This window comes from Apodemus sylvaticus, chromosome 12 (assembly GCF_947179515.1).
Source record: "Apodemus sylvaticus chromosome 12, mApoSyl1.1, whole genome shotgun sequence".
Classification (NCBI taxonomy): domain Eukaryota; kingdom Metazoa; phylum Chordata; class Mammalia; order Rodentia; family Muridae; genus Apodemus; species Apodemus sylvaticus.
Window position 1 is genome coordinate 59,890,506 of NC_067483.1, and position 25,003 is coordinate 59,915,508.

Below are 25,003 nucleotides of genomic sequence, written 5' to 3' on the forward strand. Positions count from 1 at the left end.
AGTCTCGACCCTCCTGCCCTCTTCACCTTGGGCAGCACCTGCTTGGTGACAGCTTTCAAGGCCGCCCTCTGCTCTTCCTGAGACAGTAGTTCAGTCAGATTAAGATTTCCTCAACCCCACATGAGCCAGGCAGGGGTGGGAAATGAAGCTCCCAGTAAATAAACAAAGTGGGATTTTTTTTGGCTCTTTCCTTTGGCCACCATCATAGTGAACTGTGTCCTTATGTTGCCTCGAAGAGGATTTTGAGGTTTGCAGAAGTAGGAGAGTCTGGGGAGGCTGCAGGAAGGGGGGGTGGGGCATTGCAATGCTACTAAGCCCTCCTAGCTCTCCCAGTAGCCTGCAGCAGTTACTAACTAGGGCGCTTGATCTTTGTTTTGTTATGTTAATTTATCTGTGAGCCTTCTCTCTAGAAAAGTCTTTTATCTTCCAGCTTGGAAAGGTGAGATATAAAAACAGACAAGGGTGATCCAATGCTCCTTCAAGGAAAAGGTATACATTTTACCAACAGCTTTCTTTCAGATGCTTTCACTCAAAGCTTCCAGATCTTCCTAATTTTTTTGTCTCTAGTTTCTCCTGCTCTCCTGCTCTTTTGTGGTTCGTTTTGGAGCTGATGTGACACTAGATTGGGTGACACTAGCACCTATCTTAGTTCCTCCCAAAGAATTGGATGCCTCAGCGCACAGTCCATTGGTGTCAAGAGAGACTGAGCATTCTTGTGTGTTAGTTGGCTTGTTACCGCTAACAATGGCTAATATGATAAAACCATTCCTTTTCTCTGCTGCCAGAGTGTCTACCCCCAGTTCGCCACTGGGATCAAGGTGACAGTTTGAAAATAACTCCTCCAGGAGCTGTTTTCAATCATCAGGCAAGGGTTGGAAGGCCACAAGGTCCCAAGGCTCAAATCTAGCTCCATCCACCCCGTGCCCGAAAACTTCTTATCTGTTTTTATTCTGCCTTCAACTGGCGGCCAAAGCAACTCAACAGCCACTTAAACTAATCTGATCTCTGGGTGTCCACCCACCATCACAACAATTCTGTTCTATGAAGTCAGGGCCTGGCCCTTCTCCCTTTAGACTGCTCCCATGATTCCAGTCTGAGAAAGCACCAGTCTCACCTCTCCTGGACCATGACGTCTTCTGCTCACTGCGCTCTATCCATAACTTCCACCTTCCCCTCACTCACTCCGGACCATGATCTCTACCTGCCTCACCCACCTGTCAATCATCCCCCATCCCCTACCCCGCCTCACAGACGTCTCTTGCTTCTGCTGCTCCTCATGACAGGTTCCCGGGGTCCCTTAGATCTTTGCTGAAGTGCAGCCTTATCGGCGAGGCCTTCCCTGGACATCCGGTTTAAAAGGCAACCCAAATCTAACTCCACCCCTTCGCCACCATATTCTCTACAGCTTTCAATAGCTCCTGACATGGTGTAAGGTCAGCGTTGATTTCTTGGGGATCGACTGGAACATAAATTTGAGGTGAGTGGTATTTCTGACTCTGTGCCCACTGCTCTTTGAAGCTTACAATGCGTGTACCCAGTGAGGTCACAGCAGACATGCCAACCGACTGCTCTAATGCTTGGTTCAGAGACTGCAAAAGCACTATCTGCCCCCGCACACACAGGGCCTTAACCTGTCCTTTAAGGGCTTAGGACAGTGGCTCTCAACCTTCCCAACGCCGTGACCCTTTAATACGAGCTCCCCAAGCAGTGGTGACTCCCAGAATAAAATCACTGTCATTGCTACTGCATAACTGTTGTGCTACTGTTACGAACCGAAATGTAAATATTTTGGAGATAAAGGTTTGCCAAAGGGGTTGTGAGCCACAGATTGAGAACCACTGGCCTAAGAGCATAAAAAGTTTATTTTGAGCTTTGGCTGTGGTTATTCAAACCATCCAAAAATTAACATGAAAAAACGGTTTAAGAGGGTTTTTTTTGGTTTATTTTTAAAAGAGATCCTGGAGGTGTTAGCAGTATGAAACTCCAGGTATATGTACTGTTAAAAAGACAAGGGGTGGGAGAACCTTCTACAGTTGAATGCGCTAGTCAGGGGTGACTGTCTGCTCTTGCCCCTTTCTTATCATTATGGACAGGTAATGCTCTACGGGAAAAACAAAATGCATGCAGCCTTGGAATGGAGAGCTCTTTAATGTTCACGTCAGAGTTGGTTTTACCAGACAAGGAATGCCTCTTTGATGTTTCCCTGAACCTGCTCACTGCTTCCCATCAAAAATCAAAGTCAAGTTCACTTTGACTCCAAAGGGGTAAACAGAACATGTACATGTGTGTGCTTAATTAGTGGCAACAGAAAAGCTACAGACAGCCCTGTCATCGATGTCATCTCCAATTTCCACCAAGCCTCCTTAGGACTGGAGATCAAAGCTCAACCCCCTTGGGCGTACCAAGGAGCAAGCACCCTTCTTTATAAAACGTAAATCAAAATTCACATTGCCAGATGACTTTTGACATGGGTTGCTCGTGTTGTCATCAGGCAGAAAGAAAGGCTTACAAATGCCTTCTACAGTATAGCTGTAAGCAATTATTAAAATTACTTGGATTGAACAAGAGAAAGAAAAACATAATGCTTAGGTATGGAAGAGGCACTTCCAAGGAGTGTATCTGAGAGCCATCTGAGCAGAGTATCCACTATGTATCTGAAGTGACGGATGAGCAGGCACTGGTAGGTCAGAGAGGTCCTAAGTTGCCCACAAACACCACCTCTCTGTAGAGAGGACCATCTCCTATCTGTGCCCCAACAGCATCGTCTCAGTAGAGGCAGACCAGGATGCGGTCATCCCGAAGAACTTTGTGAGAAAGCCACTGGTAACCTGTTATATGCCAGGAGCTGTGCCAACTGCCTTTGGTGGAACCCTACAGGGTGCTATCACTCTTCCAATTTCACAGAGAGGTAAAGTGCGACCCGGAAAGCTTACATAATATCGCCTGAACAACAATCACTGGCAGGTAGGATAGGGATTTGAACTTAGCAGGCAGATCGTGGGCCCAGCACTAAGTCACTGCCCTCCCACACATGCCAGCAGGCCCTCTCTACTTGTTCAGGACCCTATCCACTCATTCATGAGCGCACTCTTGGCTGCTTTAGGCATCACTGGATGAGGACTGTTTACTAAGGACTGTTCCCAGGTACTTACTATTTAAGAATAAATCACTGCCAAAAATAAAAAAATAAAAATCACCGAGGCTAAGGAAATGGCTCAGGGGGTACAAGTACTTCCTAAATGAGCATGGTGACCTCAGGTCCAATCCCTAGTAGCCATGTTAAAAAGCTGGACATGGCTGCACACAATTAAGACTCCAGTGGAAGATGGAGACAGAAGGACTGACTACCAGAGCTACCTCCAGGTTCAGCCACAGACACTGTCTCAAGGGGATGAGACAGATGGAAAAGGACGCCTAACAGTTTCCTCTGCATGCCGTCATACACGCTTGCCAATACACTGCCTGCACACACACACACACACACACACACACATACACACACACACACACACACACACCTGAACATCGGCAGAGAGTGAAGAGCAAAGCAGACAGGAGGTGAGGCCTGGGGCAAACATGCAGGTCAGGATAGCCTGGCACATCATGGTGAAATTGTTGGGGTTTTTTGGTTTTTGGTTTTGGTTTTTTAAGACAGGATGTCTCTGTGTAGCCCTGGCTGTCCTAGAACTCACTCCATAGACCAGGCTGGCCTCAAACTCAGAAATCCGCCTGCCTCTGCCTCCCAAATGCTGGGATTAACAGCTGCAAGATTGGGTTTTACTCCTCTCCTGCCTCCTTCTACAGCCCTGGGCCTGGTGTAGCAGATAGCCAGCACAATCCAGGATTAGCTTACCTTCTCCTGCTCTGGCTGGTGGAAAGCCTGGGAAGAGCAGAGGAAGGAGGGCATACTTGTGGGAGCAGTGAATGACAGAGGGGGCAGTGCAGGCAGAGACCACACAGAAGCTGCTGACGTAAAGCCCTCTGGGAATCTTTGAATGAATCCCAGCTTTAGAACACTTGGGCATGCTTTCACTGACCCACAAGATCTCAAGTTGTAAGGCATGAAAGAAACGTCCAGAACCTTCCCTCGGGAGAACGCCAGGCATGCAGCGGCCAACAGTTGTCTGGGACTTCACCAGCAGCCTAGGAAGGTTTGCCCTGCTTCCCACAGCGCAGACAGGCTTGTTTTGAAGCACCCTGAATAACGCCCTCGGGCGGAAGGCACTCCCACCAGGTCTGACAAAGAACTGGGTCATGGTCACTTAGTCTATCTTGGAAAAGTCCAGTTCCCACTGTGAAGTTGGTTACTGAAGGGGAAAAGGATAAGTCAGGGGGCAGGGGGGGGGGGGGGCAGAGGACAAATTCTAGGCATCCTTTGCCTGGAGAAACAGAAGCCACGATCCTTGAGTAAATTTATTATTATTAACCATTTTTTTCTAAAGAAAGATTCTAGTGTTAGCAGGTAGACTCTTGTGGGAGTAGGGCATGTATGTAAGTATGAGTGAGGTGTATACATGTAGTGTACGTACGCTTCTGTGTGCAGGTACATACACTCCTGCATATATGCAGAGGCCAGAAAGAATGAGGGGACGTGGGAGGTGGGCAGTCATCCCCTATCACCCTCTGAGCCAGGGATTCTCAGTGAATCTGGAGAGAGACAGGCACCAGTGCCAGCAATTCTCCTGCCTCTTCAGCCGCACTGGGGTTACAGGTGGGGTGGCCACTCTGACGTTTTAGGTGGATGTTTGGGATTCATACTTAGGCCCTTCGAGTGTGTGCTCTGACCCACAGGGCCATCCCTGAGGACCCTGAGCAGACAAAGGAGTTTGTGATCTACTTTTTCTTTTAAATCAATTACTAGAAAATGGTCAAAAACTACTGCTTTAGCTTATGAGTTAAAGTTAAAACTTTCCAGTTACCGCTCAGAATATCCACATTGTTTTTCCAGTTCTTGTCAGTTTTCTAACTTGCAAATATATACATACTTTTAAAAGAATCTTTCAAAGTAATTCAATATTCTTCTCAGATAAAAAATAAAGGCAAATGTATCCTGTATCCTGCCTGCCTTGCCACTGTTGCTAAGTGGGAAAGGAAAGCAGAAAGGCTTTGCGTCTCTTAGGTCTTACAAACTACTTCAGCAAGAGAAGGCCTGTCTATAAAGGGGGGCCAAGCCTTTGGCAGTACCCTTCAATGCCTGTGTTAGCAGAGCATCACCACCATCCCACAGATCAGGATTCTGCTGTCTCCTGTGTTCCCATGGTTCAGCTGAGTGGGATGCAGGTCCACTTTAAAAAAAAAAAAAAAATCAATTGAATTACCAAATCAAAGTAACCAGGGAGAGAACTTATTTCCAGTTTCCCTTATGTGATTATGGTTAGAGGTAATTCTAAAACAGTATCAGATTAAAGTTTCCTGGTTAACCCACGGGAACGGGCATAGTTACAGGAGAAAACAGTAGCAGTGCCTGTCTGCTGAGGCGCAGGTTTCTGGCAGTGGTTTCTGAGCTGTGAGACCACAGAAGATCGGGGCACACAGCCCTAAAAAACAAAGGCAGAGGGTACACACCTGACCCTTGGCGCCCCTGCGTCCAGGAACATGAGATTTTAGGAGACAATCTCCCTAAGAAGATGTCCTTGTTTCTTAACTATTGCTGCTACAACAAACTGCCATGGAATTCGTAGCTTCCAGCTTGACGGTTTAATAAGTGCATCGGTCTGAAGTTCGACACAGGCCTCCGGGAACCGAAAAGCCAGCTGTCGGCTCGACCACGCTCCTTTCTACGTGCTTTAAGAAACCACTTTCACGAGGGCTCACGGCCTCCTTCTCTCTGCCACCCTCCACCTCTCTGCCTGCCACAGAAGGATGTGTAAATTATTATTATTGCAAAGGTTTGTCTTCTATAGTTCTATGAACTAAATAGTTCTCAATCCAAGAAAACACAAAAGAGCAAGAAAATGAACTTTATTAAAAAAGATGGACCTACAACTTTTTAAAATTCCTTCTTTTTATGCAATAGACATTTGTTTTGATGCCCACGGCTTCCATGGTCCTCTTCACCAACACTGTCATAACCTCACCTCTCTCACAGACGCAGGGCCAAACTCCCCTCAACTTGTCTCTTTTTTTTTCTTTCTAGGACAAAACACATCTAAAGTCTTTTAACTTTGCCCAAGGAATTATCAAAACCCAGACCTAGATATTTAAACTTATCTACAATGAAAAAGAAAAGCTATAAAATAAAATGTCCATCATTTGCTAAGAAACTGCCATCCCTATCAGGATGCCCAGGTTGTCTGTATTTTAAGCTGAACAAGAAACAAAGAAAGAAAGCAGTGTTGAGATTTCCTGAAAGGTTTGCCCTGAATCAGCAGGAAGAGCACCCAGAAGCCCACAGGCCATTAACTCTCCCGGGCCTCAGGCATCAAAGGAAGAAGCACTTGAGTCTCCTCCTTTCCACATGGCCCCGTGGGAGCTCAGCTGAATAGTCACTAAAACCAACACCAACGTTCTGAAAAGCTTCCTACATCAAGGATGAAAGCTGAACTTTAGTACTCTTAGGACAAGCAGAAGGTTAGAAAAGCCATGACTGGTTCAAAGAAGGTTACACCTGAGCCACTCCAGGACCTGCTTCCTAGTGATGTCCCCGCTGAGAGCCTCATCCCTTGACCTGGAAGAACAGAGAAAGGGTCCAAGACCCCTTGCCACACACAGCAAAGGAGCCCCTGTCTTCTCTGGGCGACACACACTAGTGGACCTCTAGGACTGCTTGTCAAGTGCACAGTTTAACTTCAGGACTAAATGAAGACTGGGTTGTTTTTCAGTGAGGCAGTCATTTGGGACATACTGCATGCATTTCAGACATCCTTAACCAGCTGCTTCTATGGAGGCGGTTGAGCACTGAATGGGTTTGTACGGTGTTCTTCTTACAAAATTTACTACTACCGATTCCTAGCTGCCAAGGGCACAGTTTTTTTTTTTCTTTCTTACTAAGAGCATGTCTTAGTCCTCGCTGTCTTGAGGGGACAGTGCACTCAGCAGGCAGGTTAGACCCTCCTAGTAGAGATGAGCACAAGTTGAGTGGCACCCAGTGATTCCAGAACCTTCCAACAGACGTGAACAACATACTGCTTGGTAGGCAGTGTTCCTAACACCCCACCCCCCACCACAAGCATCATTTCTCTCAGAGGTGGGGCAGTCCAAGAACACGCAAAGTAAATGTGGGAATTTCGAATCATCACAGAGAAAGGAACACCAGTCACATTCTCCAGTTGTAAATGTTCCCTTCATTATCAAGTCAAAGCACAGAAGGACCCTACAACCAAAGTGTTACCTTATATTACCATTGTGTAGCTAAGGAACAAGACCCAGGACCCTAGAAACAACGTGTTATTTTATATTACCACTGCATGCCTACAGAACCCCGACTGAGTGGACTAAAAATCAGGAAGGAGTGTGAATTAGCCAGCTGGTTGGTCAGCTTTCTCTCACTGTAACAAATACCTGAGCTAATCAATTTACAAAGAGAATAAAATTCAATTTTGATCCATGCTTGGATAGCCCTGTTATTTTTGCCTGTCTGAGCCAAGGTGCACCTCACGGTGGGAGGCATGGAAGAGCAAACCTGCTTCCTTCACAGCCTGGAAGAGGAGGAGCGAAGCAGGAGGGACTGAGGCTCCCTGCCCTCTGTGAAGGCGTGTCCCAAATGACCTGTCACTGTGGCTGTCTGTAGTGCCCCCTCGCCCCTGTACCTCACTAGGATCTAAGCCTCTATCACACAGACTCTGGGTGACATTTCAAAGTATTGCAGATCACAAACTGGAAATAAATCTAATTTTTTTAATTCCTGTGCTCCACTCAACCACTACACCTGCCTAACACACAAGTCTCACAAGTGACTGAAAGAGAAAAGTTGCTTTCTTCATAAAACATCCTAAAACCCTAAAAGCAGGAAGCATTTCTAGCCTAAGGAAAGGCCCGCCAGGTACATTTAAAGCACCTTGGTAAGATGAGGTTGAGAAAGCATCCCACTCTGTATCCGAGGTCAATCAAAAAAAAACTCAGTGATTCTCCTGCCTCAGCTTCCCAAGTGTTGGACTTACAGGCATGAGAGGCGCAGCAGTTTGTAAGCTGTCTTGATGAGGGTTCCTGTCTACCAGCACATGTTACATATTTAAGACGGCGGGAACTGAGGCGGGCCCAGCCCCATCTTCACACAGTGCCTTGCGCGTAGGCACTTTGCATTAAACAGCTGATAAGTAACTTGAGTTGGCAACCGAGAGTACTGCTGTAGTGGATTTCCCAAATTTGTGAAATATCATTTCCAGGGAAAATGACATGAGGAAGCAGCCAGGAAGATGACTAAGAAAGCATCCCCGCTCGCCCTTTCTTTCTGAGTTAGCATGGGAGGTGCTGCCGCACTGGGAAAGAGGGTCTGAATCACGCCGGGTCGCTTTGAGCTTTGATCCCTCCTCTGCTGCTCGCCCATGGCATGTTTTTTGAGCCATTGGATTCTCATTTGTGAGTGCAGAGTTGTAATAAACAAGTGGTGTGAGATGAAGTTTGAAAACACGTGGCAAGCAGATACGGGAAGAAGAAGTTCGTTCAAAGACCTGCCGATCGCCTTGTCTCTGTGACATAAACAGTTATCACCTTAAAGCATGGATTCATAGGTGACCTGGCCTTCAAGCTTCCCAAAGTCCTCTGAGGGAATTTACCTGCAATGCAGGAGAACTTAGTGTTCTCCACACTGACCTGAGGCCTGAGAATGGCTCGGCCAGGGCTCCCGGAGACCGGGCTCTCCCTGGCTGGCATACTGTTGCTAACGTAGTCATCAGAGAAGGCAAGACTGCCTGAAAACAGCAGGGTCTGCACCTTTGTGGGCCGTTCTCAGGGCCTCTGCCAGCATCTGAGGTTGGGCGTGTTCAGTGCTATCTACTCCCCTCCTTCTTTAAATGGTGGGGTGGGGCTTTGCACAGGCTTCTCTGAGTGAAATGTATGCTTGACATTAGAGAAAATAAAATCTCAGAGCCCAACACAGTCAACCCCCAATTAAATAACTTCCTCTTAGGTTAAAGGGAAGCAAAGAAAACCTAAGTCTGGGCCATGGCAAAAAGCACGGCAAACAGGAGCCCTTGAGTTACTGATCCCCCCAATAAAGGGTAAATAAAGGATAAAGTAAACGTGGGATTAGCTAGTCATGACTTCAAAACACTGTCTACTTGTCAATCATACAGACCCATACTAAAAAGAGGAAATAAAAGCTATGAAGAGATTAAAAAGAAATCCCAGAAAGTAAACAGTTGCATACATGAAAAACCACAACTGGAAGTCTAAAGGGAAATCAAAGCTTGACTTCACATAAGCCAGACTCCAGTGGGAAATGAACACAGCAGCATCTGCATGAATCTATTCTTGTCTGGTTGTTACAGGATTAGCACGTACTGCAATCGGCTCTCAACGTTTCTTCACACGCCACTGAAGACACCAAAAGAAATACATTAAAAATTCTGTCCGAGGCTCACAAACAAGCCCGACACCCTTTCGGTGTGAAACGGTGTTTCCAATGGTTATCTTCACGACAGGTGACTTCGCACAGTAAATTGCCTCCTCTTCATTACAGGCATTAAGATCCTAACAACCAATTTAGGAACACAGCGTTTCACAGAATCTACAGTTGGATTTTGGTGGAGACTGAAACAGGGCCACAAGATTTCAGCGTGAGGAAGAAATGAGGTGAGGAAGAAGTATTCCTGTTGAGGTTGGCACACACGCAGACAAGGTTAAATTTCTGCAGAGAAAGCAGAATAAATGGGATTTGTTTCTCTGAACTCCCCTCCCAGCACCTATCAGAACTCCCCACCACCTTGTAGGAGGTCTTGGCACGAGTGAGCTGGCCTTATCTTCTGCAGGAGAATGTCCTGAGGCATGGGTCTAGGTCTGATGGAACTGACCTTTGCAATTTGAGGGATTCCCCCTCCGCAGGGAAAGAAATATGAAATTAAGAGGGTAGAGTCATGGGAAAGAGCTCCAACTGAAGAGGCTCAGAGTTTAAGTGCCATCAGCTCAGAGTGATCCATTCCTGAACTACCTCAGCACAGAGACTAAATCATTTCTGAGACCCCTCTGAGTGATGTCTTTCAGAGTGCTTCCTGCGTGCCTACCACATTACACAGGTATTCCGCCCTTAATCCCCTCGCTGCAGAAACAAGCGATGGATTGAACTCTGAGATCACACTCAAAGCCAGCCTTAAGCCAGCTCACATGGTACAGACTAAGTCTTAATTCTTCATTCAGCTGTACTTCAAATGATAGTTTGAATTCAATGTGATCTGAATTCATATTAGATACACTATTTAACTACTGTTATCCAGTTAGTGTTTTTTAAAAAAAAAAAAAAATCCCAATGATTCTATGCATAGTACAAAGAAAAGATGTTTTAAAAAAAATCACCAAATAATAAGTCATAGACTAAACACTCTATTTCCTGGTGTGTGTATGTGTGCAGTCTTTAAGATAGACAGACAGCCGGCGCTTACGTGCATGCCTTTACACACTGTGGTCATCTGTGGGCTATTATCAGTGAAGTTACCTCCTATGGAGAAGAGGTCACTGATTCAAAGTGAACCTGTAAAAGAATTTCCTTTCTGCATTCTGACTGCCAACAGTTACCAGGGCCATCTTTACAGCTATAAGTACAGAAGAGAGAAATTTCACATAATTCTTCAATTTCTACTTACACATATGAACTATTATTACATAAGAACCATGATTTTAAAAAGAGACCCACCAAACTCACATTTTATTCCAGGCTTAATATTTTGTCAAGTACTGTTATGTAGAAAATAACACACCTTATGCCATAGCGCAGAACGCTGTGGGCAGATACATGCTTCATGAATGTTCCTGAATATAAACACTGAGCCAGTAACTTCTCTGTGTGTGCACCCATTAAAAACACTTATCCAATGCTTAGGAGCTTGTGCCCCCAAAGTGCCTCTGTGTTAGAAGTCTGATGCTTGGGTGGGCTTAGCAGGAGGGGGAGTAACTCTGACATAGCCTTTCTTACCTGGCAGTTTTTAGTCCCCTCAGGAGGAGAGAGCAAAAGCCCAGCCCTCCTTCTCTCTACTCTGTACTCAGAGGCGAGCAGTTTCACTCCACAGTACATTCCCACCATGAAACACTGACTTGTGACAGGACTAAAAGCAGCAGGGCCAGCTGATCACTGACTGAAACCTTCAAAACTTTGGGCTCAAAATCAACCCTCTCCCTTTATAAGTTGATTATGTCAGGTATGTGTCACAGGGACAGAAAGCTAACAAACACTACTCTTGTCAATAACTTTAAACTGGCATGGGAAGTTGTTTCTTCAAAGCCTTTCTGAAGACAGACAGAAATATTACATAAAATAGTTATATACCAATTCTTAAGGAACAGACTTTAAAATCCAACAACAAATCAGGAAGAATAATCCAAATACAATTATAAGCAAAAAATCAAATTTCTTTAATACACAAATAATTATAATTTGATGATTAATAATTAGATTAAAATAGTTCAAATAGTTCAATATAGGATAGGAGGAGTTTGTACCCAACTAATGGTGTGGTTTGTGAAATACCAAATGCTACTCATAAACATGGGAAGCTTGAGTCCTGGACCCATTTTTCAATGGACAGTTCAGGTAAAGACAGCTCAGTGGAGGAGAAAGGACATCAGTAGCTGGAGGGTGGGGGTGTGGCCTGTGGTGTGTGTGTGTGGCCTGTGGTGTGTGTGTGTGGCCTGTGGTGTGTGTGTGTGTGTGTGTGTGTGTGTGTGTGTGTGTGTGTGGCCTGCAGGAGGGAATGCTCAGAGCAGCAGTGTGGCTCCTGGTACTTTCTGGAGGCCCAGGTGGCAGGCTTCTAAATTCCTACATCCTGGTGTAGTTACTCTTCCATGAAATTATACTATAGCAATCTTGAAAAGCATCAAGAAACCATGCATATGTATAAAGATGATCCTGGTGGTATTGTTCTCACAAATGTTTCAAAACAATTTTAAAAACTAAAAAGTGCTTAGTTTTTTTGTCCATGAAATTATCAACTTGGTAAGTACTAGAAAGCAACTAAAAGAAAAGCTAGAAAACCCACCCATATGTGCTTATTTGGAAATAATAAAGTCACATCTCTTGTACTTTAAATATGATAGCCACGATTATAAGCCTTTTACAAAAGCCTTTTACAAATGCTGATTTACTAAATGAACTCAAATATCACCAAAATGGATAAATATGTAAAAATAAAAATTGTAGGATACTTCGTTACTCTGATGGATTTCGTTGTAACATATATGTGCTGTGAATCTGTATAGGCAGGTAGGGCTGTCACTACTGCCCAGCCTGGTCAATAAACTCTTGTGACAAATGAATAAGTTTATAAAGACAATATATATGATATACTGTATATTAAGAATGTAAATATATGAAGCTTTTTCATGTATATATGACATTTGTATTTCAAAATCTAAAGTGTTCCTTGAGTAAGACAGCAATTAGAGAAAACTTTAATATTTCTTTTCATACTTTCCATCATAAAGGAATTTTTAACATTTTCAACATGATTGTGTATTTCTTTAGAATTAAACACATACACACACACACACACACACACACACACACACACACACACACGGCCTAGCCTAACAAAAGCATTGGCTCCCACTTCCTTCCTTAGGCAGGAAACCCCAGACTACAAGGATCTGAATGAGGAGTCTCATGATTCTAAAACAACGGTTTGGCTGACAGTTTTCTTTGTCCCAGGACCAAGTCAACATAACAATATGTTTGCAGAGTGCCTAAGTTTTACTAAAAATAAAACAAAGGTAAAGGGGAAACAAAGATTGTCCTGTGAGTCCCAGTGTTCGCGGCTGAGGTGCACATGCTCCTTACTACATGAGCAGACATCCCTCACATCCACGTCCACAACCACTGACTCCACAGTGACTGCTTACAGTCCTGCCTGCCACTGCCAAAGCCCCGACTGACTCATCAACTTCTTCCTGCAGATCTAGGACGGAGCGCCATACTTCCTAGGTATGAGACACTCCATCCGTCCCCAGAACAAGGAGATTGCTGGCTGGTTGAGTACTTGTATAGAAATTAAAAATTAATCTATGTCAAATTTGAAATTAGGAGTAGCAAACAGATACTGAAATTTATAAATAGTTGAATCTATGTTTATAAAACCTACTTTTAATTCTTTTGTTTATTTTTATAGGCTATTGCTTAGTTTTAGTTTAGTTTGGTCCAGGCTGGTTCATCTTCGCAAGGACCCAGGTTAGAAGCACATACCAGCATATCCAGCCTTTATGGACGTTCTGAGTGGGATTTCTTTACCTTAGAAACAGACCATGCAGTTGACTCTCTGCATGCCACTCGTTCCAAAGGCTGGCCTTTCCAGTTACTCTTTCCTTTTTCCTCCTTCCCAGACTCCCAAGCGCCCTTGCTTCAGAGCCTCACCGTGTTCCCTGGGCAGTCTTAGGCTCTCCTCAACATTCCCCTTAGATCTTACCTGTCCAGCAGCAACTCCAGCACTTCCTTAGTCGAGGCAAAGCCTCTGTATGTCGACAAGAAGATGCTGATATAGGTAAAGTCATTGTCCCCAAAAGCCGTCAGCAGGTTCTCCACAAGCTTCTCTAGGGTTCCAGCTTTGATGGTCCTGATCTTACAGGTCTCGTACTGACTGACCGTGTGTCCTGGCGGTAGCTGGTCCCCTTCAACCTATAGGACAAATTCATTATTAGCATCAGATGGCATCACTCCCTGATAAAAAACTGGAAACATTGAAACAGTCAGCATTTCGGCCTACTCTCATACAGTCTCTGAAAGTCATGTGGGGCAGTGTGCTCTCCTGTGCACGAAGCGTGGCAGAATGGAGACCTTGTGGGCAAGTGTGTGGAGATAGTCCCATTCTTCCTGAAGAAAGAGAGATTCTTGCTTTGCAGCTATACAATGACTTCGTCTTACATCCCTAGTGACAGCAAGGGTGATGGCAAATACTTTATCAAAGATGTTGTCTGTCACTGGATGGAGTTTAGCAAATTGCCCACTATCTGATGCTCTTTGTACTGTTAAAGATATGTCTTCAATCTCATTTTTAAAAACAGTGCCTACTATGGTATGCCAGAAGAGTCAATACGTAATAGTTCTGGAAGTCTGATTGTTCCAAATTTATATACACACACATTTCTATATAAAACATACACACACACACATTCATATATAACATATATTACACATACAGAATAGGAGTTATATGAGTCAGCTGACATTATGGTCACAGCCTGAAAAATGAACAATGGAGGAGGTCTGTTCTCCATGGTACCCTATGGAGACCTAACACGATCTGACAGGCTTCAGTCTACAGACGGCGGGGTGCAGAGTCTACTTTTATCCACCGGTAACCGAGGGATCTAGGTGAGAAACACCTGCTCTGCAAAGCATGGGGCTTCCCAGGGAAGCACTGCAAAGCATGGGGCTTCCCAGGGAAGCACTACAAAGTGCAATGGGTACACAGCCCTGCTCTCCGGAAGTTTGCAAACACCAAAGGATAACTACTTATGAGAAACAACTTGCACAGAAAAGCAAACCTACAGTTTTCAGTCGATATCACTATAATTCATACAGGTAAATCATAATGTGGAAAGACTGGTGATAAAATGTGAAAACTAAGGCTAAGGGAAGAGAATCAAACTACAAAAAAATAAGGGTGTGCCTCGCATTCTCAGTAAATCTGTGCCTAGCAAATTACATGCAGATGTAATTTTCCAAGTTGAACTCCTTCATGGATGCTAAGGAAACTGACCTACCAAGAAGAGCTCTGCAATAAATCTGTGTCCAAAGCAAATAATTAGCCTCCCTGGTGCAAAGATTCTCATTGGTGCAAAAAAACTACCAGGCATCTGAACTATAAATTGAATTATTCAAGATTGACTGCCTAAAGTTCTAAGTTGAAATATATACGTACAGAAATCAGAGTGACAACATATGAATCTCTAATAATGACAGCTATGACTACTGAGTTCTGGGCTTGTCAGAAGTTAAACTGAAAGAAGAAAACTAACCCAGAAAGGCCCATGTGGTGGCGACCACTTTTAGGTTAGAATAGCTTAATGTCATCGTGTCTAGCTGCCGACAGGAACTGATGCGTGAACCACAGTGTGTGAGGTGCATGGCTTTGTTTCTTACTTTTTTTTTTTTTTTTTTTTTTTTTGGTTTGTTTTGGATTTGGTTTTTTGGAGACAGGGTTTCTCTGTATAGTCCTGGCTGTCCTGGAACTCACTCTGTAGACCAGGCTGGCCTCGAACTCAGAAATCCTCCTGCCTCTGCCTCCAAAGTGCTGGTATTACAGGTGTGGCCACCACCACCCAGCGCTTTGTTTCTTAATTTTTTTTTTAATTTTCTAAGGATGAGGCTGGAGAGATTGTGCAGCAGTTCATGCTTTCTGCTCTCTCAGAAGTCTCCATTCAGTTCCCAGAACCCATGTCAGGCAGCTCACAACCGCCTGGGACACAGGCTCTAGGGCATCTGGCCTCTACAGGCATAAACACACATGTGACACACATGTGTACATCACACACACACACACAAATATAGACATACAAATAAAAACTTAAAAATTATAAAAATTTTCCAAGGACAAAGGTCTGAGGCAGGAAAGGCAGGAGCTTCCCTGCCGGGCTCCTCTCTCTCTGCGGGGCCCCTCTCTCTCTCTGCTGGCTCAGGCGAGGTCTAGGGGCTCCTCCCTCTGCCCTAGCTTTGCCACAAGCTGAGCCACAGGGTCCATCTGTCCCCAGAAGTCCCAATTAAAGCAGAAACAATGAGAGAAAGACTATAGTCTCGAACTCTAATTACATGTGTAATTATACTACATGCAGCTTTTGAATGGGTATTGTAAAACACTCGGTTGTTTTGTTCTGTTCTGTTCTGGTTGTTTTGTTTTGTTTAATAGAAGGTGCTGTGTGTCACCTTCAGAGACTACAGACATTTCTTTACTGCTGACTTTGTGTCCACACATGACTTCATACTCTAGCAAGTAGGTATGACACCCAGCCTTTCTGGCTCCGTTCCCTTTTATTCTGTGAGCATCTTACAAAAGCCAGTAAAGAACTGCAATGCACTGAAGGCACACTTCATGTTTACCACTTTATACCTAGAGAGAAAAATCTAAGCGAAGAAATATAAAATATAACACTAATTAGCCAGGCCTAATGCCTCAGAACTATAATATGCACAACCATCCACAGGCTAACTACAAAGGATTGCTGTGAGTTCAAGGCCAGCCTGAGCTACACTGCAAATTCCAGATCAGCTTTGGATACAAAGTGAGACCCTTTTTCAATAAACAAACAAACAAATAAATAAAAGTATTAAGAATTAAATTTTTGGGGTTTTTTTTTGTTTGTTTTTTGTTTGTTTGTTTTTTTTGAGATAGGGTTTCTCTATGTAGCCCTGGCTGTCCTGGAACTCACTCTGTAGACCACGTTGGCCTGGAACTCAGAAATCCACCTACCTCTGCCTCCCAAGTGCTGGGGTTACAGGCGTGCACCACCAGTACCCGGCATCAAAGAATTAAAATTTAAATACAATAAAAATATTAATCTAAAAATACCTGTATCTCTTTGATCTCTTTCTTAATGAAATGCTAAAAACATAAGGATGTTTTGTAGTTTTTGCTTTGTACTTCAAAAGACTGTCAAGATAATTATCTGCCTACACAATAATATACAAGTCATTAAAAAATATTTAATGCCAAGTGTTACGGGCATAAGGCAAGGCTTGTCCATTAGTAGGAATGGTCAGGGTTTAATTTTAGATCAAACTTCCTTACTTTGTGATAAGTCAAGGCTCTCTTACTGAGCAGTTTTGTAATGTGATGAGTCTCACCTTACTTTGAAGTGCAAACTCCACTCAAACACTAGACCTTTCTTACAGAAACTAATGCTGACTCAAAAGAACTGATTTTTCACTGATATTGACGTGGCCAAGAACTCAAACACAGAGAAAAGGGCTTGTTGGAGGGCCTGACCACATGGGTCCCTTTTCCTGCCAGAGAGCGGATCTGGCAGGCTGCCAGGCACTCCCTGGGGAATGGGATGGCTGCTCCAGCCAGCCAGTCTCTTTCTTTTACTCCGCATGCCGGATGCTCTGTGTGTCCTGACTCCTGCTCCTCTGTGTGTGTAGCTGTACATCAGGAAGAAGCACGGGTGACTTGAGAGATCCACTCATAAACTGTGCTCGGTGCTCAGATGTGGAGGATTATTCGTGAATGCAATGGGCAAACAGCAGTATCAGAAAGTGAGATACAGAATCATTCGGTTGGCCAGAATCACTCTCACAGACCTCAATGACAAAGGTCGGGGCCAGCACGCCTACTCCGTGTTTTCTATAACACTTCTAGATTCTCAATGAGTACACTAAAGGCTGCTTGCTGTCATGAGGCAGACTAGATTTTTGTTGTTGTTGTTTTGCTAGGCTTTTATGTAAGTTTTAACTGAGCAATATTCAAACAGTACATTTCACAAAACAAGCAAACAAATGAACAAGCAAAAGACTTAGAATTATCTGCTGACTGCTGGAATTATTTTGAAGTGAAGTTTTACAGAAATAAAATGTAACAACATATCCACTGGGCTAACAAGATAGGTCTGTGTGTATAGGTGTTTATGACTACCTAAAACCAATCCCACAGACCCACGCGGTGGAAGGAGAGAACTGCCTGACGCCCAGAAGCTGTGTTCTAAACCCCACATGCACATGCATGGTACACAAATACATACATGCATTCGTGCGCACACGCCTACACACATACTTACACATACACACATACAATAAGTAAATAAGTAAATGAGAAAAAATTTAAATAACATACGCCACATTGGATAAACTAAAATGTTAAAGGTTTCATTTCTTACAGCGGAAGAGTTCATAGGCCCATAATCCTTTTAAGGAACTTCAGGACTTATTCTTGTTTGTAGTATCTGAATAACTTCTAATTGAAGGCTTTTTTTTTTTTTTTTTTTTTTACAAAAGGGTGGAGAGCTTGGCAGACAGTGTTTAGTAAGTCAGACTTGGAAAGGCCGACAAGGAGGCCTGAGCCTGCCCTGTGGGTTAGCACGCTAACAGGAAACAGCTCAATCTGGGTTTAATCAGAACCCATGACTTTGCTGACAAGACCATGATACCAAGGCCACAAAAATGCTACATGGCTGTGTATTTTGGTCAACTCTTTTGCTACCAGAACTCAGCTTTGTCAGCATGCTCACTGCCCAAGGCATAAATATCTACAATTCTGCCCAAGTAACTGAGCTGTGTGAACAAGTTCCCTAATTACCCAAGCTCACAAAGACTCTGGGTCAAAGACCACGAGCTCAGCACCGGCTACCTGCTTAGGTACGGACTCACTCTTCTGCGAGGTTAACCATGCCAGTTAAAGGATGCTGAACAAAAATTTACTTGCAGATAAACGATAATAACCTAATAATTTAGGAGCATTCAGAAATGTCTCACATGGTATTTGGGACCTACCCATAGAACTAAAAAATTCTACTCCTTATTTTAAATGTAAATGTGAGCCTCATAAATACATATACATGTATACATACATGTGTGTACTTATTTATGTATAGGGGAAGTCAAGACAGGTTTATAATCTGAAGTGAACTAATCGGGAACTAATTAGCACTTCTATCACCGCAAATATTACCATCCCCATGTATTTCTAACTTATACATTCCTCTGGAGCTGTTCTGAAATGCAGAACTAACATCATAGTCTATGGTCCTAATCATATGCTCTCTTACTAGCCACCGTCCCTCTTTCTTTTCTAACTTCTAGAAACCTCTATTTTCTCTGGCATGATCAACTTCTTAAACAGACACAACTGAGTGAGGACGTGTCGTTTGTCTTTTTGGGGCCTGGCTTGTTTCCTTTAACATAGTGTCTCCAGCTCTGTCTATGTTGCTGCAGGTAGCAGGATCCTTCTAAGGATGAGCAATGTTCCACTGCGCATATCCACGCCACACAGTGACAACCCACTCATCCACTCATCCCACACCTTGACAATGTAAACAGTGTTGCAGGAACGTGCAAGCTCAGGTTTCGCTTGTAAGTAATTAAATGATTGCACTTCCTTTGGGGATGTGTCCGGCAATGGGGTTGCTTTGATTAGATGGCAGCTCCATATCTGTTCCCATGCTGGTAGTGTGTCCTATATTCTTCTTAATGAGGTCATCAGCCCTACGCTAGCAGCACGCAGTGAGTGGGGCAGGAATAGATGCCTCTTCCACCTGTTCATCTAGTTACTGACTCACATATTAACACAACAGTACCACAAGCCAGCCAAGCCTTACAGTTTAAACATCCAGGCCATCCGGCACAACAGTGGGATTCATGGAAGGAAGCTATGAAAACACTTAAGCAGAAGAAAAGCTACTGTTCACCCATCACAAGGCCACACAGGTTACATCCCCTCAACTGAAGACAGGTTAACAAGAGAAACCCTACAGCAAATGATAACTTGCGGTTTTCCATGACCTGTGAGTCTGCAGAAAAGAAGGCTCCGGGAAACACTGTGCCCGTGCCTCTGCTCAGTGCAGGATGGAGCCAGGGAGAGACTGAAGTGGGCAAAGGGAGCATGATCTGACCTCAGTGACAGAGCAAGAGGTGAAGTTAGCACAGCCTGCTGGGACTCTCTCTGCATAGTGTGATGTATTAGCTACTTTTCTACTGCTCGGATAAAATACCATGGCCGAGGCAACTTGTAGGAAGAAGGCTTATGGTTCCAGAGAGACCATCATCATGGGGTTGAGGGGACACTAGAGTAGACAGACACAGATGGTGGCTGGACAGCAACTGAGAGCTTGCCTGCCTCTCAACCTATAACCTGAAATACAAGGACAGAACTGGAAAGAGTACATGGCTCATTGAACCTCAAAGCCCACACCCAGTGACATGCTTCCCCAGCAAGGGCACATCTTCTAAACTCACCCCAGAAGCACCACCAACTAGGGACCAAGTATTCAGATGCCCAAGAATATTGAGAACATCCCATTCAAAAGTCCACATCTGTCTTCTCTGAGGGCAGAGCAGAACCCTTTCTGGGATGAGGGTCCTAACAGCTATTACCCGATGATGTAAATCAGGTAATTTATTTATTGCAAACTATACACAAAAAGGTGGAGTGAGTTTTGAGTAACATTTTAGCTCTTCCAACAGCTTTGGGGAAGAGGTGGTTTAGTTTCTGTTTAAGGAGATAAAAGGGGAAGAGAAGTCAAAAAGTCAGAAACATCTTGCTTTTACACCGGTCCTTCAGTTCAAAATAATCCACATGCCAAAGTAACTACTTGGGGGGTGTTATTTTCTGAGCCCCAGCGTAACTCAACAGAGTGAAATGTGGAGAGACAGACAGCAAGCAAATCCTGGAAACGCCAAGAGGGACTGGTGCACTGGGGGTACCAAAGCCTTTCTGAGTAGGCGGTGCCCACACTGGGACTGCACACTGTTGGCCGGGGCACAGCAGGCACAGGGCCCAGCATAAACAAAGCCATTAAGGAGAATAAATAGTGAGGGGGAAGATGGTTGCAAAGGTAATGGGACAACAGGAACGGTGGCCTGGCTAGACAGTCAGCTGGGTCCTGCGTGACTACAGAGGTCTTCAGGGATGTACCCGAAGGCGTAGAGATGCTCGGTCCTCTAGGAAGGAAGCTGATGGTGAGGGCGGACTCTAGCTGGGGTCAGAAAAGTTGGTGCTGAGGAAAGCATTGGTGAGGAGTGCTTTGTAGCTGGGAAAACAACTGGTGAGCTGCTGGCCTGCAGGGGGCCTGGGGAAAGGTCTTAACTGGTACAAAGCAAAGAGCTGGTGAGAGAGACGTTCAAAAGATAAGAAAACCATGAAGACTTAGAGGGCAGTAAAATTATAATGCAGAGGTAAAAGATAAAGGCAAAGGAGCCAGGATGCTCACCTGGATGATTACCTGATTTCTGACATGGCTGACTGTTCAAAGACAGTGTCACCAAATCAAAGAAAATGGAGGGGCAGCAAGGGTGTGGTTGGAGAAGGACTGAATTCTGTTTAGAAATTACATAACTTGAGGAGCTGGGGACGGGGTTCCTTGTTAAAATGCCTGCAAAGCAAGCATGGGGACCAGAGTCTAAGTCTGGATCCCTAACTCCCATAGGAAAGCAGGGTATGACACATCTGTAACCCAGGGTACAACACATCTGTAACCCACATACACATATATGACACATACAAATTTAATTAATTAATTAAAAATAAAAATGTACAACTTGACCATTCTCTGAGAATTCTTATACTATGAACTAACTTAAGGACATCCAATGGGTATCCAAGGGGCATTTAAAAAAAATCTAAAAGTGGGCCAGAGAGATGGCTTGGTAGTTAAGAGCACCTGCTGCTCTTCCAAAAGACCCTCATTTAGTTTCCAGCACCCACATCGGTGGCGTGCAACCGTCTGTAACTCTAAACCCAGAGCACTGAAGTCTTTGGCCCTCAGTCACCGGCGCTCATGTGAACATGTCCACACTCAGGCGCCCATGGAACCAGAATAGGAACCAGAAATCTAAAAGCTGGGAAGAGGAGTTCCAAAGGGAAATCTGTTCTAACCACCAGACAAGATTTATTCTTCTAGTAAGTTATGTAAAATAGGAGTGACTTACTGAAGATGGCAACCGAATGTTGAAAATAAAGATGCTTCCAGAGGGAAGACGGCAAGCTGGGAGGAAGCACTCGCACAGATTCCTCGGTGCCATTTGTGGGCAGAGAACTCAGAAGACATCCTCCTCATTGCACTGCACACAGACTCAGAAGCACATATACCCACACCTTCCATCTGACCGTGCAAATACACCGCGCTGCTTAGCCAGCAGTGCATGCTGCCCAAGCCAGCACGTACCAGTAGCCAGCCATGCATACCCTCTCTTGACTCTAGTCAGTGACATCGTGTTAGTATGAACTCAACTATGCTGGGAGCATGCACATCAACTGTGACAAAACAGGATCTTGGAGAGCTGTGTTCTCCGCATCCCACCCCTCAAGGGCCCCTCTGAGTCTGGGGTTGGCAGCTCAACACTTTTCTCTTTGTGTCCCACTACAAGCGACTTATTTTGTTGCCACTCTGGTCGTCTCTGACCTCAGAGAAGACAGAGAATTTGCCTCTGGAGTTTAGAATATGATAAAAAAAAAAAAGGAGAAGTGTGGAGGAGGAGACTAGAACGAGTTCACAACAATGAACTCAATCAAAACAACCCTTGACCGCTGACCTCACATGAAGTCACCTGTCAGAATGGGGCCCAATGGCCAGGCCTCTGAAATGAGTGTCCTTCATTCTCAGGAAAATGCTAAGGGAGTCCTACCATGGAACAATAGCCAGCCATTATCACACAGAAACCCCATCCCCCTCCATCCTGTCTCAGCAAAGTTTCCTAGATCGCCCCTAAAGTCCAGGAACTATCCCTGAAATAACAGGAAGTTGTTTTTTCCACAACAGACTACTTCTTTAATATTTCCAGCACAAATCACTATTTCTGGTCATCTTCTAAGGGTTCAGAGTTTGTTGGGAATACTCTTAGCACTGCCTCCTCTCTCTATTTTTTTCTTTGTCTGAAAGCAGGTCTTGCTACCCAGACTGGCCTCAAACTCCTACCTGGCCTCTGGTGATCCTCCTGCCTCAGTGTCCCCCATCCCTGCCCCCACATCAGACTTAAGGTGCCTGTGACTAGTGCACCCTGTTTCTGCTTCTGTATCTAAGGTTGTTAATTTAGTATAGAAACTAAAGCTAAGCTTTAAAGTTCCAACTTAATTTCTCCTTATAAGTTTCTCTTTTAAGGAGAAATCACCCACTATGCTACCTTGAGAGGTCCAAGGACTTAAGAGTTTGAATTAGCATAGTCTCTGTTGCACTTCCTAAACATCACACGCGGCCCACCCAGAACAACATCCAGGGCAAACTTCCCAAAACACAACCCTTCCCTGTCCTCTCATCAAGAGCTTCCAAGGCCCAAGGTCAGCAAATACTGTGGCCCCAGGTCCATGGTGTCCTTCCTGTCTGGACGTTCATCTGATCTGTGTAAGCCAACTAATATCTATCTGTAAGGGTGGGCGGGATGTAGGGAGCTTCTGTGCGACCTACTGTTCTTTATGAATGAAGCCAGTTATGAAATGAAAGCCTTCTCCACAGCCCTGAGCTTTCCCACAAGCCTGGAGAGCCCTCAGACAGCTCCCTGGGGCTTCATCTCCTTGAGAGGACTTCTAAGTTTCCATTCACAGACCCTAAGCCTGGGTGCAGACAGAATTGCCTGACATTCACAAATTTAAAATCATTAGTTTGATTCTTCTTCTGTATATAACATCGAGAAATCTCTCTTCCCCATCTTCCTATGGGATTAGTTCAATTTTAACCACACTAAATATTTCCCTACTCCAGTTCCAGGAGATCCAACGCTTTTCCTCCGTGGGTACCGTAGACGTGTTCACAGACATATATACAGGTAGAACATACATACACATTAAATAAAAATAAATAAATCTAAAAAAAAGTGAGGACCTAAGTTAGGATCTCTACCACTCGCATAACAAAAGGTGGGTATTTCAGCACATGTCTGGTATCTTAGCACGGAAGGTAGAGAAAGTAAGATCCGTGGGACAGTCTAACAGAATCTGTCTCGGTGCTCAGAGACAGTCACAAAAACTAAGATGGCCAGTGAGTGAGTGAATCGCCTAGAACCCACACACTTCAAATAATTCCCTAAAGAACACTGAGACAGATGACAGACACAAGGCAAAGTGTAAGCCGGCACATTACTCGCTGTCCACAAATAAAATACTGTATGTGAAGTACTAAAACCCTTTTCATTTTTCCTCCAGCTATATGACTTTTACTAAAAGTTGGGTCTTCAAATCATCTCCAGCATTTCTAACTCCTGCCATAGACTGATAAGTGTGTTAACACTTAAAAGCAATATCGCCTTAGCGCCACAGGCCTTCTTTGGGGGAAACCAAGTCTCCCTCATCACTACATCTTAAATAACTAGACCGTGCCTAAGAAAGACGAACAGCTTCATCAAAGGGTGCAAGAGAAGCCCGGAGAGAGTAGGCTGCATGGAGCACTACAGAAGGAACACCCCTGGGGAGCACTCACGCATCTCCTGAGTTTCTCCTGTTAGTTAATTTACCTACGTGCTAGGTTTTTTAAGTCTACTCTAGAGTCACAGAATTTTATGACTGAAAACAAGGTATAAGAAAAAAGGTAGATTTATAAACTGAAACTTAAGAGAGGAAAAGAAGGCAGAGTATCAGAAATACTGGTGGCTGGGTAAAATTTCTCCATATGAAAACAGCAAACATCTTGTTCACTAAGTATTAGTGGTCAAAAGTACACATGTAAAAAGGCAGGTGCCAGCTATAAAGAAAAAGCTTATCTGCCTGATAACACGCTTACCATTCCCATGGCTAGTGATGCACCCTCATGTTATTTAGTGAAGAGAGCATCAACACAGCCTCCACTGTGCAAGGAATTTAAATGAGATACTACAGAAACCTTAGTATATGAAGAAAAGGAGAGGATCTTGTCTTAGTCAGGGTTTCTATTCCTGTACAAACATCATGACCAAGAAGCAAGTTGGGGAGGAAAGGGTTTATTGAGTTTACACTTCCACACTTCCACGTTGCAGTTCATCACTAAAGGAAGTCAGGACTGGAACTCAAGTAGGTCAGGAAGCAGGAGCTGATGCAGAGGCCATGGAGAGATGTTTCTTACTGGCTTGCTTCCCCTGGCTTGCTCAGCCTGCTCTCTTATAGAACCCAAGAGCACCAGCCCAAAGGTGGAACCACCCACAGGGGGCCCTGCCCCACTTGATCACTAATTGAGAAAATGCCCCACAGCTGGATCTCATGGAGGCACTTCCCCAACTGAAGCTCCTTTCTCTATGATAACTCCAGCCTGTGTCAAG

General features: G+C 44.4%; 1 protein-coding gene across 1 annotated transcript in view; it reads right to left on the reverse strand.

Moving 5' to 3' along the window:
* The window catches only part of Rgl1 (ral guanine nucleotide dissociation stimulator like 1), a 106,521-nt gene that overhangs the window by 54,844 nt on the left and 26,674 nt on the right, over nt 1–25,003 (reverse strand). Inside the window, exon 3 of the mRNA XM_052200238.1 lies at nt 13,545–13,753. Coding sequence (XP_052056198.1) covers nt 13,545–13,753 — 209 coding nt within the window. The remainder of the gene's footprint in view (nt 1–13,544; nt 13,754–25,003) is intronic.